This window comes from Petaurus breviceps, unplaced genomic scaffold, assembly GCF_028583685.1.
Source record: "Petaurus breviceps papuanus isolate PSGF00001 unplaced genomic scaffold, PetGlider_PUasm1.0 185, whole genome shotgun sequence".
Lineage (NCBI taxonomy): Eukaryota > Metazoa > Chordata > Mammalia > Diprotodontia > Petauridae > Petaurus > Petaurus breviceps.
The window spans coordinates 30,147,806-30,166,302 of record NW_027185797.1 but is presented as its reverse complement, the minus strand read 5'-3'; the positions used below and the strand labels follow the sequence as shown (position 1 = coordinate 30,166,302).

Here is an 18,497-nt window from a genome sequence, read left to right as displayed (position 1 = left end):
TTGGGAGCACACTCTCTCCTTGCAAATACAAGGTCTCCAGGCAAGGAGACTCAACCTTGCAGAACAATGGTAGTAAGACACATGTGCAGGGTCACTTTTTCTCCCTGTGCGGAGTCCTAATGTTCCACATTAAGGGCAGCTCTCTGTTGTGTCCTGAGGAGCTGCAGCTTCCTGAGGTACAGAGCTGCCACGCTTCCGTGGCATGTGGGGAAATTATTGCTGAAGCCTCCATAGACGACACTCTCCACTTGGTTTTGGTCCCTCCTGCTCCATCGAATTCTACCACCCATTCTGGCTTCTGATGGGACCTCTGGCCTCCCAGCTGAACCCCTCAAATCCAGGAGAGTTTCTGGACATGCCACTGTTAGACTGTTCATTCACCTAAGATCAGGAAAGAATGACCATAAAGGAAACAGAGGTGCCATATCTCACAAACACACAATGGCCAGGTAGGAGATGGGTCAGCAGACTTCCTCCCACCCCAAAGCCCATAGGAGTTCTTATCTGTCTGGTTAATGGGAACTAAATGAGACTGGCAGATTGGAAGGGTGTCCCTTTTGTATCAGAACTCAATTCCAGGTCAGCATATCCTAGGTCATTGGTTCTTCTGACTGGGCAACCAATTAGAAGACTTTATTATCACATGGTGTTCTTGCTCAGTCATTTTTCAGTCATGTCTGACTCTGTGTCCCCATTTGGTGTTTTCTTGGTGGAGATACTGGAGTGGTTTGCTATTTCCTTCTCCAGCTAATTTTACAGATGAGAAAACTGAGGCAAACAGGGTTAAGTGACTTGCTCAGGGTCACACAGCTAGTAAGTGTCTGAGGCTGGATTTGAAATCAGGTCTTCCTGACTCTAGCTTGGTGTTCTATTTACTGTGCCACCTAGCTGCCCCTAGCCCATAGAAGATGCTTAATAAATAAATATTGAATGAAGAGACATTGAGGTCCTTTCAATCTAGTGGTGTATGCTGTGATTCTGTGAAGACATGAATTATGTTTCAATTTAGTTTAATTCATTTTGTTTTAGAATAATTCTAGAATAAGCAATCTTATCTAATATAAAAATCTCCTATGTGCAGAGCAGCATCATACAATAGAAAGAATTCTGCATTTGGAGTCAGGGGGCCTGGGTTCAAATCCCACTTAATTACTGTATAATTCTGGTAAAGTTCCTTGACCTCACTGGACCTTAGTTTCCTCATCTGTAAAATGAGGGAATTGGACTAGATGAACTTGAAGGTCCATTGCAGCCCTAGATTCATGACCCTTGTTGTGCTAGGTTCCCATATAATGTGAAAGGAATGTTAATTGGACAAGGCTTCTTTGGGGTGAGGAAGACCCAAACAGAACTGAAGGTCATTTATGTAGCCTAGACTTTATGGTAGTGTGGAGATGTTTTATTGATGGAGCTATGATTTTATCAGGGTGAGTTAACTCCTGGTATGGAAAGTACCACCATCTGCTCAGGCAGAAGATCCCTCTTCTTTTTATGGCCCTAAAAATTGTTCCAGTCACCAAGAGGTTAAATGATTTGCCCAGGATGCATCAGAGGTAAGGGCTTGAAACCTAATTATCCCAACTCCAAGCCCAGCTTGCTATCTGCTGTCCCATGCTGCCTCTCTCTATGTACACATGTTACAGCATATTTATCAGATGCCATATTAAGAATGACATGCAGTCACTTTGGTAAGAATTAAAAACTGGTAATAAAAAATGGGGACAGAATTAATGAAATTAGTAGAGATGTAATTATCCCAACAGGAGGCCAATTTGTCAGTGGTACAGGATGGGTGTGGGAAGAGAGAGCTAGAAGGCTGGGTTTTGAATCCTGACTCTTAGTCAAATCATTTCATTTCTTTGTGGTTCCTGTTTCCTCATTTATAACACTAAAGGACTGGAGTCGAGTACCTTCCAATTGTAATTCCTGGGATCAGGGAACCGGGGTCCAAATCCTGGCTCTGCTGCTTGTTAGCTGTGGGTCCTAAGTCAAGCCCCTGCCCCCCTCTGGGCTTAAGTAAAGTGAAGGGGTTGGACAGCTGACCCTAAGACCCCTCCCAGCTAGAAATCTGTTCTTGTGAAGACAAAGAAAAATGCCCCAGTTTACCTGCCTCTAGAAACCTGAGGGGTTAGGGCTTGTTTTTCTTTTTGTTTTTCCTTTTCCTCTCCTCCTCCCTATCTAGGGGTCTTTGGGATACTGAACAATGAACACAGAACTTCACTGAAGTTTCTTTATCCCTAAAACAGAGCTAGCAATAGCTACCCCTCCAAAGAGTTGAAGAGCTGCTTAGATGAACCTACATGTGTGTAAAGTGCTTTGCCAGCCTCAAAGTAATAATTACCATTTGAATGATTGTTATAAATTGTCGGATTTTTTTTTAAGAGAGGCAGAGAAAACCATCTTTTGGAATGCTTTATTATCCGTTACATGCACTGAGGTCTGTGACAAAGCTGGCTTGAACTGCTGAGTCAGGTCCTTCTGAGAGAGTCACTTATTTTCACCAACACATGGACCAGGTCACTAGTCAAATCTTTACCAATTTTTTTTTTCCTGGAAAGTGGCAAACATTTTGGTTGTTTTCACTGGAAGAAGCAAAACTATATCCCATTTTTTTTTGGGGGGGGGGGAGGATATCAGGGGCCTATCTTGCAGCCCTGGCAATGCCATTTCTACTTAGATGAAGAGTATTTCAGGAGATATTGCAATTGCTCTTGGAAAGTGTGGTCTGGAACTGGCAGAAGTCAGTGTCAATGATGTCTTCATCAGTGGCCAAGCAAACAATATGACAGTCACTGATTCCATCTTATCCTCGGCTGGCTGCTCATGGCCAAAACTCACTCTATCACATGACCTTGGGGTCAGAGCCTTCTCTCCAGACCTCCCACTCCTCTGGACTCACTTCATTATCATCAGCTTTCTTAGTGAAGTAATTGTTGAAGTCCAGGGTCCTGAAATGGAAACAACAGGAAATAATGAAATTTACCAGAAGCAGGGACTTCCCAAGACGGGCTCAGAGATGGCTGTCGTAATTCTTTCTAGCTGAATTTCTTCAGAAATACAGAGGAGAAGTTAGAGCAGAGAGCAGAGATCTAGGGTTGGAAGGGTCCTTAGAGACCATATACTCCAAGGATTCTTACCTTGGAGTCTGTGAACTTGTTATTTTTGGTTTTAAAGAAGTATCTTGATAACTGTATTTCAGTATAATTGGTTTCCTTTGCAATTGTCTGCATTTTATTTCATGTATTTAAAACACTTGCTTCTGAGGATGGTGGATGGTGCAGTAAATAGAGGAGCCAGGAATCAGAAGGACCTGAGTTCAAATCTAGCCTTCAGCACTTACTAGCTGTGTGATCCTGGGCAAGTCACTGAACTTTTGTCTTGGTCAGTTTTCTCAGCTGTAAAATTGGGATAATAACAGTGCCTACCTCTCAGAGCTGTTGTGAGGATCCAATGAGATAATCTGTAAAGCACTTTGTAAAACTAAAAGGCTATATACATATGCTATCACTACTATTATTGATTATAGCCAAGTAATTTCATCTTTCTGTTTTCTCCTCTGTGAAACAAGGATAATGATGATAATAATTGTTGACCCCAGCATAGGTTTAGTGATTGTTGTTATTATTATGAGGAGGGACCTCAGGGCTTTAACACCCTCATTTTAAAGATGGTCGTTCTGAGGTGCGGAGAGGTTGTCATATATTCCACTGAATCCTTCCACTTACCTCCCCTTCATTAGCAGCCTGGAGGTCCCAAGGTTGGCTGGTCACTGGGTAACTTGGCTGCTCTGCAGATAGCAGCCCCAGGAACCTTTGTGGCAAATGGAGGATGGATCCCTTGAAACTCTTGATAGCGGCTCTTCCAAATCTTTGTGGCAAGTTTGGGATGCGCCTTGAGATGCCACCATCAAAATTCCTTCCAAACCGAAGGGGCAAATTGGCTACAGACTCAGCACCCCTTTCCTCCTCAGAGGACCTTCCGAATCTCAAGGGGAGGTGGGGCATCGACTGGGGGATCTTGTATGTTATCGGGGCTTGCCCTTTGTGGTTGGTGTTCGAGCCCCATTGCCAGAGCTCTGCAGGGTTGAGGCTCCTTTGCTTCTTCTCTTTGGAGAGTCCTATGAGCTGTGATTAAAAATGAGATAAATCATTTCTCTTCCTCTTAAATGGAACATCTGAGTCACCAAATAAATTTGAATTCTAATTTTAACCTCAAGAAATCTCAGACATATAAATAATTCAATTCTGCAAACATTAAGCACCTATTATGTGCCCGTCAAGACTGGAGTTTACAAAGACTGGAATCACAAAGTCCCTCCCCTTGAGGAAGTTTTCTCTTTAGGAATACATAATAGATCCAAAGAGAAATAAATAGAAAATATATACAAAGTAATTTTAAATAAGATTTATTGGTGCCTTTTGTTTTGACATCCCTGTCATTTCTAGATACGTCACTTCCTCCCTCCCTCCCCCTTCTCTTACCCCACTCCTCTGAATTGACTCTTTTTCCTACAGAGCATTTTTGAGAGGAAGAGGTGCCAGACGACTCAGTGGACAGAGCTCTGGGATTGGAGTCAGTAAGACCGGAGTTCAAATCCAACCTCAGACATTAGCAGTGTGACTTTGGGCAAATCACCTGACCTCTAGAGGTTTGCCTCAGTTTCCTCAACTCTAAAATGGGGATAATAATAGTACCAATCTTCCAGGGTTGCTGTGGTGATCAAATGAGACAATAATTATAAAACACTTAGTATAGTGTCTGACACATAGTAGGTATTATATAAATGCTACTTATTGTCATCATCATCATCTGACAACTGCAAGAAAAACTGGTACGAGTCTCATGTAGAAGGTGTCCCCCAAGATGGGCTTTGAAGGCAGCTAGGGGCTATTAGGAGTGAGGGGTGGGAGATGAACTGCTGGCCTACTGTGTGGTATGGTGGAAAGAGCCCTGAATTTGGAATCAGAAATCTTGAGTTCATATCCTGGTTCTGTCACTTATTACCTGTGTGGTCTTAGGCAAACAATTGCCCTTCTCCATGCCTCAGTTTACTCATCTGTAAAATGTTGGAGGTCAGATTTGATAGCTTCTGAGGTCCCTTCAGCTCTAGTGTTCTGATTCTAGTAATGCAGAAGTTAAAGTGAGAAGAGATTAGAAGTCATTGAATCCAAGCTCCTTATCTTACACATGAGGAAATGGAGACCCCAGGAGGTGAAGTGAGTTTGTCCAAGCTCACATAGGCACTAAGTGATGCTGATAGGAATGGGGTTATCCCACTTTTGTTATTATTGTCCATGGTATCCATCATATGTGGAATTATAGAATTTGGAGAAAGAGCCAACTTTGTATTTCCTCTTTTTTTTCTTCTTTCCTTATATTTCATCTCCTCTATCCTCCATCTCTTTACCGCCACCAATTGTGAGACATCAAAATGGTGAGTGAATGGCACAAATGTGTGGGAGATGATGGTTTAGCCTTAGGGCAAATTTAGGAGGGGAAGCGCTCCTGAAATCATTCCCTGTCCCCGAGTCCATTACAAGCTCAGTTATATTTAATTAATCCAAATAGCAAATGTTTAATTACATTTTTGTCTTACCCTAAAAATTTTGCCCATCCACCGACGTTTGTTGAGTTATTAAATTTCTGTGCATATTTACCAACTGGTTCCTACTAAGCAGAAAACCATAACCGCCTCATTACATTTGCATTCATCGTTAAGAATACTTAAATCACTCCTCTTTAAAATGCATCCAGCCTTTTTGGAGGCTCTGGCAGTTTATTACAAACATGTTTTCCTACGTTAATTGCAGCTCAGTAATGTGCCTTCTGCTTGCTAAGTATCCCATTACATGCTATCTATTTAATCTGCGATTACGGATGCCAGGCTGGCTACCACTGTGCCAGCGGGAGCCGCCAACCCACGGATGTCACCGCGGACCTGACGGGGAAAGCAAAGTATATTATTAAGTCGTACCTTTCCGGGAACAACTTTTTAGTAAAGTTGTTCCTGTTATTAGTCAATTACCAGAACTCCTTGGTTTCAACATTCTAGTTAATGCCAGACACGTCCGTGTAAATTTAAAGAGTTACCTTTAAATATTCATCATAATGTTCCCAGTCGTGAAGATTGGACATCATGGATTCATCGGCACAGACAGACTTCGAAGCTAACAGGATTGAAGTGGCCAGAGTCAATATGACAAATGGCTTTAATGAGATGATTTCCATTGTCCATAAAAACTCAAATGAAGTTTCGATGTGCTGCTCAGGCTGACACAAGGGACGGTGGAGGCCTTTTTATACTGACAAACAACAAAGAAAGATAACTTGAACTGGGGTCTCCATTCCACATGGCCGAATTTCTAATATTAATTATGACCAGCTACTGGAATATGCATTTGAAGAATGTCGGTAATTTGTTCTGCGAAGGCGGCAGCAGGTTCCACTCTCAAATTAATTAACTTTGAAAACAATTCCCCTTATTATGAAAACATTTCTAATTAGCTAACATTGAGGGTCCAGGTAATTAGAATTTTAAAAGAACCATATTCTGTAGCTCCCCACTCTAGCAAATGGAATTCTGTTTGGGGATCTTTGTGTCAATCTATATACCATTTCTTAGAAAAGGAAACAAGAATTCAAAAAAGTCTTTTGATTTTGATCAACAAGGGAGAGTTAGGCATTGTGTTTTCAAAATGTCAGGTGAAATTCTAAATGTGAACCACACACAACAAAGGCCAACATGTCATTAATTAGTTTTCTGTTGTATACAGTTTGTTTATTACAAAATTTCCAGAGTTAGTGTCAGCTTAGTCATAATAATATTTTAATGTGTGCATTAGCAATGTTCACAAGAGAGTTAAAGAAGCATCTTGGAAAGAGCAGCCATCTCAGAGTGGGCTTGAATCCTTTCAGGATCTTGGTGTGTTTGCCCAATGGACCTTGCTTGGCAGAACTGTGGAAATCAACAAAATTTTAAGTGAATGAAGCTGCTCCTCCCACGCCCTGGAAGATCATAGCAGAGCTTTGGGAAGTACATATGTGTGCTGCTTTTGTTACTCCCTTGGCTGCTATTATTCCAGTAATTGTACATGATCGTAAACCTACTGGAAGTACCCAAGAATTGAATTTGCTCCAAACAAATATTTAATTTTCATTGAGAGTCGCAGTTCACAGAATCTCAGGACCTTTAGAAGCATCTAGTTCAACCAACACCACCTACACAAGAATCTCCACATTGACACACCTGGCATGTGTTCACCCACAATCCTTTGAAGATCTCTAGTCAGCGGAAAGAGATCTGGGCTTGGACTCAGGAAGACTCATCTTCCTGGGTTCAAATCCAGCTTCAAACACTTGCAAGCTGGGTGACCCTGGGCAAGTCACGTCACCCTGTTTGCTTCTGTTCCCTCATCTATAAAATGAGCTGGAGAAGGAAATGGCAAACTACTCCAGTATCTCTGCCAAGAAAATCCTAAATGGGGTCACAAAGAGTTGACAGGACAGGAAACGACTGAACTGGGTCAGGGAGGAGGCACTCACCACTTCTTTAAGTGGCCCACATAATTTCGGATTTAAGACATTTTCCCTTTCATCAAGTTGCAATTGGTCCCTCTGCAACTTCCAGTCCCATACTCCTAGTTCTTTGCTCTGTTGCTAAGCTCCTCAAATTCCTGAGGTAGCTGTTTTTTCCTCCCCCTGCTTTCTCTTCTCCAAGCTAAGCAGCCTCAGTTCTACGTTCTTCTTCTCATCCTGCTTGTATTCCTATGGATGTTCTCCAGTTATCACCATCCCTCTGAAAATGTGCTGCCCAGAATATCCTATGTGGGATCTGACCAAGGCAGAGGATAAAGGGACCCATTCTCTCAGCCCCATTATGTTGCTTTTCACTACAGCAGTCTTTATTTTCTTTTGGCTGCCATGTCTGACTTTGGACTTTCATTAAGCTTGTTGTATACCAGAAGCCTCAGAATTCTTCCCACATGAATGGGTCTTTCCTTATTTTCTATGTGAACCTAAAACTAGGACTTTAGGTTTATTCCTATTAAATTTGGAATGAAATTCACAATTGAAAGCAGCTGATTATGATTCTAATTTATCAATGAGATGCCCAAGCACATTAGCTCATTAGAACCTCATAAGTAACACAATGAGAAGTTCATTGGCCTTATTTGTGACAAGTATTCTCTTTCTATTGAGTTTATTTTTAATTCTGAACTTAGCAAACACCAAATAAAACAAACAGTTATACAGAGAGAGTAGAAAAGAAGAAGATTGTACATGAAACTGGGAATATCTGTTAAGCACAACTTGCTTTGCTTTTCTTTTAAATTACTTTTAATAGCTAGTATTTAAATAAACACTTGGAGTTTTGTGAAATCCTTTCTATATGTATCTCATTTTATCCTCACAACAAGCCTTCGAGATGGGTGCTACTATTAAACATAATTGAAATATAATTGTATAGAAATAATAAAATAAATATGTAAGATATGATGTTGTGTGATGATACATGGGATATGTTAATATATCACAAATTCCCCATGTGCTTTTCAGAGTTGTCTTGTTTGTCTGATTCTTCCTGGCTTGTTTTCTCTTCTGTGCATTTTAGAAAAATGCTTCAATGACTCAAACCCTTTTTTTTTTGTTTTCAACTATTTTGTTGTTGCTTTTGGTTAGTCTATTCCCAGTCTTTTACCCCACTAATTAAAAAAAAAAAGAAAAGGGGCAGCTGGGTGGCACAGTGAATAGAGCAATGGCCTTGGAGTCAGGAGGACCTGAGTTCAAATCCAGCCTCAGACAATTAACACTTACTAGCTCTGTGACCTTGGGCAAGTCACTTAACCCCAATTGCCCTGCCTTCCCCCTCTAAAAAAATGAAAAGAAAAACTATCTTTTTGTAACACAGAGATGGTGACTCAAGGTAAACAAATTCAGATATTGGCATTTTATGAAATTGCATGTCTTACTGTATAGCATCTTATATTGACTGTATTTTGATCTGTGGCAGACTCAGGCCCCTGTTAGGAGGGTGTGGCTCTTAGGGATGGACTAAATGGACCAGACCAGTTTGTTCTAGTGGTGTGGGAGATTAGCAGTTTTTTTTTTAAAGACTCAAACTGATCAGTAATGCTAAAAATAAGAGGTTCTTATTAGGCACATTTAACTCACTTAATTCACAGTAGTGAGATCTCAAGATGGTTATTGTTTATTGGTTACTTAAAAAAAAAACACATTTATTTTTCAAGAGCAAATCACCACTTCCAAGGCTCTTTTTCAATAAGGAGGCTTTCAATCCTTACTTTTCTACATCCAGACAAGTTTTTTTTATTTCATTTTTTGTCTTACCTCAGAAATCTTGCCCATATACAGAAAAGTCATTAAGTTTGTCACCTTTTAACCAACTTGTTTCCACTAAGCAGAAAAATTTTACTGCCTTCTAACCTTTGCATTCTTCATGATCAACAGTTAAATCACTTGGGGGCCATCTGGTTCAAACCTCTAATTTTACAGATGGGGAAACCACCATTCGTGAATGGTGAAGTGACTGACAAGACCTCACAAAAATTGCATCAAGCACTTGGTGGTGAGCTGGGCTTGATTGACTTTCAAGACTCCTGTGAATTGAATACATTCGACTTCCAAATCATTTCTTGGTAAGCTGCTAAGAGAGCTTCCTCTTAGGTGGCCAGTGGAGCCAAACTCCTCTGAGATGCGTGAAGTGAGGGCAGTGTCATGTGCGCTGGGCTCAACACCTTTGGGATGGGGAAGGGAAGGGAGGGGGGTGACAGGGGTTAGATGCTGTCTGTCATTCCGCACAAAGTTGGACACTGCTGGCTTTCCCTACTTTCAGCACTGCTGAAGGTCTTGTTTCCTGTTCTCAGACTGACTCTTAGCATGCACAAGAACCATCCCGATTCGGAGTTCCCCTGTCTTTATCAGTCTTGCACTTCCAAGTTGCCATGACGGAGTGGAGGGGGCGCCATGCTCTGTTCTTGGTCCTGAAGCTCCCTTAGAATTGACCCACATTTCTATTGTGGCTTCTAGATGCAGAGGTGCTTCCTCAGCATACCTTTAGGAGGCAGTAGAGCACAGGATGTAGGGCCCCTAAGTGGTGCCATAGTGCAAAGATCACTGGGCCTGGAGCCAGGGAGTCTTGTCTTTCTGAGTTCAAATCCCACCTCAGACACTTCCTAGCTGTGTGACTCTGGGCAAGTAATTTCACCCTGTTTGCCTCAGTTTCCTTATCTGTAAAATATCTTTGCCAATAAATATCCAAATATCCAATATCTTTGCCAAAAAAAAAAAAAAAACCAAAATGGGGTTATGAAGAGTCAGACATAACTGAAAAATAACTAAATAGCAGCACATTGCTATCCTCACTTTATAGATAAGGCACCTGAGGGCAAGTGATTTATCATGATCCCATGGCTGGTCAGTGACAGAGCCAGAACCTATGTTTGGTGTGCTTTCCACAAAACCATGCCACTTCTGTCTTTGTCTAATTTTAAGATTTCATGGATTTTTTAAATGACTGAATGAATCAATTAATCAACAAGCACTTATTAAATGCCCGCACCAGGCAGTAAGTTAGGAACTGGGGTTATAAAGACAAAAATGAAATATCCTCTGGCCCAGATGGTGAGGTGTGGCCATGCCATATGAGGATAAACCGAAAGAACTGGAGAAAACTAGAGCAAGTATGGCGGCAGCCCTTGGGATTTGAAAGGCTATCACATGGACTAGAATTTAGCTTTCTTCTGTTTGTTCTTCCAGGGCAGAACCAGAAGCAATGGCAGATTGTGATTCAACTGGAGAGGAAACTTCTAATAGTTAGAGTTGCTTGTAAATGAACTGCGTGGACTGCCTTAGCAGGAGTGAGTTCCCCGTTACTATGGTAGATGCTTAAGTGAAGCTGCAGGGCCACTTGTTGGCATTCCAGATTTGGGTGGCCATTTGAATCAATGAGCGTGGAGGCGCATTCCAACATCGCAGTTTATAATTCCACAAAAGATGCCCGAGAAGAGGACAAGAAAAGTTCTGGAGTTATTAAGAAAAAAGTATTAAAATTTGTGGGCTCAGTATAACATTATGGGAGATGATGGTCCATGGCAACTGTGCCTGGAGACTTTATCACCAGGAAATTGTGAAAGAGGATGAAAACCAAGAGCCCCAAACCGGAACTTCACTTTCCTTTGGAATTGGCTGGTCAATTGTCAACTGACATCATTAGAACATGTGAATCAAGAACCAATCAGTCGGTCAGTCATTGAGCCAGTCTTTACTGGGCACCTCCTCTGTTCTCAAAACTGGACAAGGCACAGTGCTGTGCATCAGTCCTCAAAACCAGCCTCTGTCAAAGTTCAGGGAAAGGACACATTCATCACAAGAGTTGGATCATTTAATGGAGATGGAAAAAAAGATATTCAACACATTGAATTTAGAGACCTACACCAGTATATCACTCAAACTGTCCATCTGTCACACCTTGTTCTTGCTATATGACTGGTCCACCTGCTTTGGACATCACAAATACCTTCTCTAATGGACTCTCCAGACTAACTCTTGCATGCACATTTGTCACTAACATTTCAGACAACTTGGCCCCATCTTTCCACTGCCATTCAGGACTCTAGTTTGTAATTTTAATTCTTTTGAGACAGTGGTATTGCAGGATTCACAAACTCTTGGAATCACCAGGAAACATAAGATGTTGAAGAGATAGGCTTTTGTAGCAGTGAGCAATTTGGAAAATATTCCAACCTTTGCTAAGCTTCTAAAATGTGATCCAACCCCACATTATCTATTTCTTCTGTGCAATTTGGACTCCAACCAATTGACCATTTGTGGCTCTTATCCAAGAAACATATCTTGATAAACCCATGTGAAGAGCATATCATACTACGGTCAAAGATGTGCTTTTTATCCACTTTGTTTTTGTATGTGGATGGATGGATGAAATGATAGTGAGATGAGCCATTTTGTGAAGAGCTGCAAATACAAAAAAGAGGAGTTTATATGATTATCTTAGAGGTTCCACTTGAGATTCTTGAGCAGGGGAGTGACATGATCAGTCTTGTACTTTAGGAATATTTTTGTTGGTTGTATGGAGGATGGATTGAAGAGGAGAGAGACTGGAGGCAGGGGGTTCAACTAGGAGGACAATCCTACAACTATAGATGAGAAGTGTTGGGCTCTGAAAGCAGGTGGTGGCTTCACGAGTCAAGAGAAAGGATGGAAAAAAGTTCCATTGTTAATTTGAGCTGTCTATGGGGCATCTAGTGAGAAATGTCAAATAGACAGGTGGTGATGCAGACCTAGAGCTCAGGATAGAGGCCAGAGCTGGTTACAAAGATCTTTGAGGAGTCTTGTGACTTAGAGAAAGAGAGGGAGAGAGTCAGAGAGAGAGAGACAGACAGAGAGAGAGAGACAGAGACAGAGAAAGAGAGAGACAGAGACAGAGAAAGAGAGAGACAGAGACAGAGAGAAACAGAGAGAGACAGAGAGAGGGAGAGAGAGGGATAGAGGAAGAGACAAAGAGGAGAAGAGAAAGAGATGGGAGAGAGACAGAGAGACACACAGAGACAGTGATAGAGAGTGAGAGACAGAAAGGGGCAGAGGAAGAGAGAGAAGAGAGAGGAGAGTGGGGGAGAAAGAGAGATAGAGGGAGAGACAGAGAGGGGAGAAAAAGAGAGAGAAGAGAGAGAAGGAGAGAGAGAAGGAGAGGGGGGAGAAAGAGAGAGAGACAGAGAGAGTGGGAGAGAGAGACACAGAGAGAGAGAGAGAGACAGAGAGAGAGACACAGAGAGAGAGACAGAGAGAAGGAGAGAGCACTCAGAAAAGAGTCTGGGGGGACATGCATGGTTAAGGAATGGGTCATGGAGGATGGTCCAGCAAAAATGACAGAATGGTTAGACAGGTAGGAAGAGAATCAAGAAAGGAAACATCAGGAAAACTTAGGGAGGAGAGAGTATGGAGGAGAAAGGAGAAAGGTCAGTGGTGTCAAATTCTTCAGAAAGGACACAAAACACGTAGACTGGGAAAAGGCAAAAAATGAGAAGAGGATTGGTGACTTTGGGTAAAACATTGATATTTGCTAGAGTGGTGAGGTTGGAGGTTGAATTGCAAGGTTTCTAAAACTGAGTGAGAAGAAGTGAGTTCAAGTTTAACCAGCACAGACTCATTCATTGATTGATTCATAATTTTATTAATGTCTTTTGCTTTTCTATTAGTCATTTTTGGATATATCCCCACTCCTTTGCCCCTGCCTCCATTTGTAACAAAGAAAAGATCTCATTTAAACAAAACCAACAGACAGATTTATGGAGGAAGTTAGTTTTGTTTTGTGCCACCCCACCCCTACCCCACCCCCACCCCCACCCCCTACATTTGCCCTGGAATTTTGTAGAAAAAGGGCAAGATATAGGTTAATAACTTGGGAAGATAGGGTCAAATGAAGGCTTTTGAAGGAGGAGGGAGATGCGAACATGTGTCTCTCTGTGCATCTCTCTGAGGACTGATTTGCTCTGGATAAGAATTATCATTGCATGTCTGGAGCTCTTTTTACATATAAAGTGTTTTGAAGTCATTTACTTGCTAATTTCAGAGTAATCCTCTGAGACAGGTGAGTGGTGAAAATTACTATTAATTTATATCAGCACAATGTACCATGAAGAAAAAGTAATAACTTCCTTTTGCTAAGCAAAATGAAAAATAAAACACAATCTTATGCAAATTGGTCCAAATCAATATTTTTAGGGGCATGGTGCCTTCATCTTCAGAATTAGGAATGATTTGCTATAATTAGTTTGTCCCATTTTGATAATTGTCCTGTATTTACTTCTCTGCTCTTTACCAAGGTAGGTGATGATGCAGTGCATTGGAAGGGTGCCCACATGGCTCATGGGAAGGAGTTAATACTGCTGGGTAGTAAAAGCTGCTGAAATTGAATACACTTTGAAGTAACTTTAGAAATCAATTTCTATAACACCAGGAAAAGGATTAAATATTTATAAATATCAAACTTATTTCCCAGGATTTTTTTTTCTAGGTTTGATTAAGTGGTAAGTGCCTTATACTTAAGGAAGTGTATTTCAAGGCTCTGTCTCTAATAAACCTTCAATTCTAAGTTTTTCAGGACAATATATTAGTTAAAAAAAGAAATTGAACAAGGCAGGTTAGGAAGCCGCCATCCTAAAGGACCACTCTTTGGTTCAAGGTTTTTCTTTTTTTATATATTCCATTTTTATTGACTTTTTTCTACATGTGGGAAGAATGTGTGAGTTTTATGAGCCTGGCAGAGGGTCATGGTGTGTCTTGCCAAAGTGTTGAGAAAATTCAGAATTTTGTACATGAGGGACAAATACCAGATGTTTCATTCAAACAATGCATAGATTTTGCACAAATATGGGTAATGGAAACCAAGTCTTGGGTTGGGATTTCTTGGCCAGCCTTGCTTTTTATGTTTTCATAATAAGCAAGCAAGCAGCCAGCGTGTTATTCCAACTGGGATGGAATGATTTCATCTTTTTTGAAATTCTGGGCTGTTTGTGTGTCTTGGTTTTTGTTTTGAGGGTCTTGGCTCCTAGGTGATGGGTGCTGTGGGGACTAATCTTTATATGATTTTTTTTAAGAATTGGAAAGTTCAAGACCTCTCCTAACTCAGAAATGCTAGATCCCCTCCCTTCTGTCTTCAATGAGGAAGAATTCTATTTCTGTCAAACTACTCGAGCAGGTCATTGACTGGTTGGTAAGGAGAATGCCTTACCTACGACTCCAAATGTGAGAGTTGAGGCTGTGTTCCTGCATGTTGCCCCCAGGGAAGTCCAGGGCAGAGCCAGAAGAGGCAGATCTGCTGTTTGAGCCCAGAGTGCCATTGTGAACACTCAGGGTAAACAAAACAGTTACTGGGGTCCAGGAAAACATCCTTAGAGGTGAGCCATTTTAGAGTGGAAGAGAGAATTGAAAGAAACACAGGTCTAGTGGGAGAAGGGGCCTCAGAGGCCATTAGATCCAACATTAGATTCACTTTCCCCATGAGGAAACTGAGTTTCTGAGAGGTTAAGAGATTTATCAACGGTCCTGCCAATAATTAGTGTCTGAGGTGGGATCTGAACCCAACTATTGAGCCCAGATCCAGTCCTCTGGGCACAGAGTTTGTAATTCCCTGGATCTCAAGGTTGAACTTCAATATTGGGTTTGAAAGTTTCAGGACTAGTTCCTAGTACAATCAGACAGTTGGGCAAATTAGCTAAGTAATTCATCTAACGCTCCGGAGTATGCTTGCTATGTGTCCCTTTTTCTGCTACAGCTAAATGAATGCTATTTTGTTCACCGGGAAGTGGTCAATGAGTTTCTCATTTTGTTTTAATCTTGAACCTGAATTATCAGATCAGACCTAGTCAGGTCTGGCTCACTATGGCACATATGACTTGATCCTTGAGGTTCCTGCCATCTTGAAAATTTGTGATTCTGGACGATTTGAAACTGAAAGAGACCATAGAGTCTATCTAATCTAACCCTTTAATTTTAGAGAGGAGGAAAGGGAAAAACCCTTCCTTTCCCAACGCTCTTGAGAGATGTTACAGGACTTTCTCACGTTATATGGATAGCAAGCAGAGCTGAGTCCTTTGCCACCCCTGGCAGGTTTCCTTCCCTTCGTATCACACTGCCTTTTGAATTAACAGTGGGTGTTCTCTTCTAGGTCTCCCTTCCCCCCTGGACATCCCAAAACATGTTCAGGGGAAGGTTTTCTGCCACCAAAGCAAACTATGACTCTGTCATTGGGAACTGAATAGACCTGGGTGCAGGGGAGGAGCCAGGAGAACCCGCTGCTATCCCTTCCCCTGCCCCAAACCCCCAGGTATCCAGCCGTCAGTCGCTGATTTTCTAAAGTGAAGAGAAAGACCCTGCTCCATTGTTGGCCAAAAAAATTAAGCCTGGTATCAGGGGAGACATTTATCAAGACGATCACATCGCTGCATCAATTTCATATATCCCTCCATGAAGGAGTGACGACTAGTTTCTGTCTTCGGTCACCTTTAGGAGCAGATGGTACATTTTCCATCGCTGTTGTCTCTGTGGCTTTGTATTTATACAACATTGTTTGATAGCTCAGGCAGGGCTTTGATGGCAAACACCACACACACACACACACACACACACACACACACACACACACACACACAGATCTTGCATCTTCCTTCCCCAATGTCAATGAAAGGCACAATTCCCAGCCAGTGCACCAGTGAAAATAAATAAAAGGAGACTCTATAAGAACTGCCTTCCTCCTGGCTCCCCCACTCCTACCCCTGCCCCCACTGATGAAAGAATGTTTTTTTTAATTTTTTTGGCATTTCTGTTCCTTTTGTTTCTAATAGTCAGCTTAGCACCAGATATTAAACCCTGCCTTGAGATTTGCAGGAACAGATGGTTAAATCCCCAAACAATCCTTAACTTCCTTCCCTCAGTCCCCTTCTCTTGACCATTTCATTACAGTAATAAGAGCCGAAGATGATGGCTTGGCCTCATTTCTCCCCACAGAGTCTTCTGAGGTACTGGGTGCGGCCCGAGGTCTGCAGGAGGGGTCTCATTTGTTTTTGGAGAAATCAAGTTTGTTCTTTTATTCCCTTGGAAGATTTACCAACTTTGTGCCACTTTTGGGTCCCCTTTCTCCAGAAATATAGTCCAAAGTTTTCTTTTCCTACCCAATAGGGTTTTTTGCAGGGAGTGTTTGTTTTGGAGATAGTAAAAAATGAGGATCTTTTGTGTCTTATTCCAGATGTAAGTACTGTATATTTTCTTTGGTAATTAACTTCATTGGTCTATGTCAATTTTTGACAGTATTTACATTAAAATGTAATTAGTAATAATAACTTTTATGATTTCTGTCCTCAAAGCATATTAGTCTACAATAAGATATTTGCTCTCGGTGACAGAAAGTGTTTTAAAAGCTTTCATTATCCCATAATTTGATAACTGCATATTCATTATTGATAACACGGCACATGAAGATTACACACAGCATCACTCATGCGACCAATAAGAATCCTCCCATTTCCATAACGATAAAGAATTCATGCCGGTTCATTCCACTCCACTGCATACCATGACCCATTTAAAGCTCATTGCAAAAGCATCAGGTTTAAAAATTTATAAAGTTTTTTAAAGAAATTTTTATTGATATCTTTTGTTTTCAACATCACCTACATTTCTCAATGAAGCCTCTCCTCTCCCTCCTGCTGAGGGCGATCCCTTTTGACCAATACAGAAACCTAACCAACACATTGCAAAAGTGTGATGTTCTCTGTCGCATCCACAACCAGAGTCCCCTGGCTCTGGGAAGAAGTAGGGGGAGGTCTCTCCTTGGAGACCAGTCTTGTTATCACGATTCTAGTTTGTTGTTGTCATTCTTTCCATTGAGGTCATTTGTACCTCATGCTTCTGATTCTGCTTTCTTTACTCTGTATCCCTTCATAGGAGTCCATGGGTCTCCATATTTGTCATACTCATCATTTCTCACTATATAGAGGTGTTCCATTGCATTCACTCACTTGTGGAGTCATTCCTCAATGGACGGGCTCTGCTCTGTTTCCAGTTCTTAGCCACTATAAAAAGTGCTTGCTTATCTTTAGGGCATCACTTTCAATCTTTGAGTTCCTTGACTTGCTTAACCAACTCTGGTGGATTCCTGATGTTTTTAGGACAAAATATAAACTCCACTGGTTACTTTTTAAAGGGCTTCACAACCTGGTCCCAACTTATCTTTCCAGCCTCACTGGACATTACTCTCCCCTCCCAACCTCTGTGAATAACCATTTTGCCCAGTTCTCTATTCCTCTTTGAGGAAGACTCTCTCTTCTACCTCTGTGACTTTGTGCTGGTGATCCCACATGATTTCCTTATCTCCACATCATAGAGTCCTTCTCTTCCATTAAGATGAATTTCAGGCACCATCTTCTAAGTGAAGCCCTTCCTGACTCCCCCAAGCTAGTACTCTTCTTCCTAAACTACTTTATTTTTAACATATAGTAGGTGCCTAATAAATACTCATCAATTGGCTGATTGGGACATACACCTAAAAATGAATATGAAGTTTTGGGAGTGATAATTTTTCCATGACTTTGCTCACAATTCACACCTTCACATCCAAACATCCAGACCCCATCATCTGTTGATCTTGTTAAAACTGAGGTCAGCACTCTGAGGTACTGGGAAAAGCAGAATGTAAGCTCCCCCAGGTGAATGGAAACTCCTTGCAATCAGGCTGCATTTCTGCAGGCCGCCTTTGCATTTTAAGTGTGCCTTGTACAATTTGGGAGTGTGAAGGTGTTGGGGGGACACAGATCTGGGGTTTTGTAGGCTAGAAATGGCAGGTGTGAAATCTGCCTCTGTCCATGCAGATGGGCCGCTCTTTTCTAATTTGTAATTCTAGATACTGTAATTTGTAGTCCTAGAATTTGTACAATTTGCACAAAATTACAATTTGTAGTTCTAGG

The 18,497-nt window shown here is 41.5% G+C and overlaps 1 protein-coding gene across 1 annotated transcript; it reads right to left on the bottom strand.

Annotated features, from left to right (window-relative positions):
- Positions 1-2,842: 2,842 nt before the first annotated feature.
- On the bottom strand, positions 2,843-6,228 carry NPVF (neuropeptide VF precursor). Its single transcript, XM_069088304.1, has 4 exons — positions 6,091-6,228; positions 3,726-4,124; positions 2,984-3,039; positions 2,843-2,948 (listed from the first exon to the last, which is right to left on the bottom strand). Exons 1-4 carry the CDS (start codon positions 6,226-6,228, stop codon positions 2,843-2,845), a joined length of 699 nt encoding a protein of 232 aa, XP_068944405.1.
- Between the last annotated feature and the right edge of the window lie 12,269 nt (positions 6,229-18,497).

Bases quoted from the DNA above. Each gene is read 5' to 3' on its own strand.
- NPVF (XM_069088304.1), bottom strand. From the start codon at position 6,228: ATGGAAATCATCTCATTAAAGCCATTTGTCATATTGACTCTGGCCACT. The intron at 4,125-6,090 runs GTAACTCTTTAA...TTTTAATCACAG, and splicing joins ATTATGATGAATATTTAAAG to CTCATAGGACTCTCCAAAGA. The intron at 3,040-3,725 runs GTAAGTGGAAGG...GAAGAAATTCAG, and splicing joins AGGCTGCTAATGAAGGGGAG to CTAGAAAGAATTACGACAGC.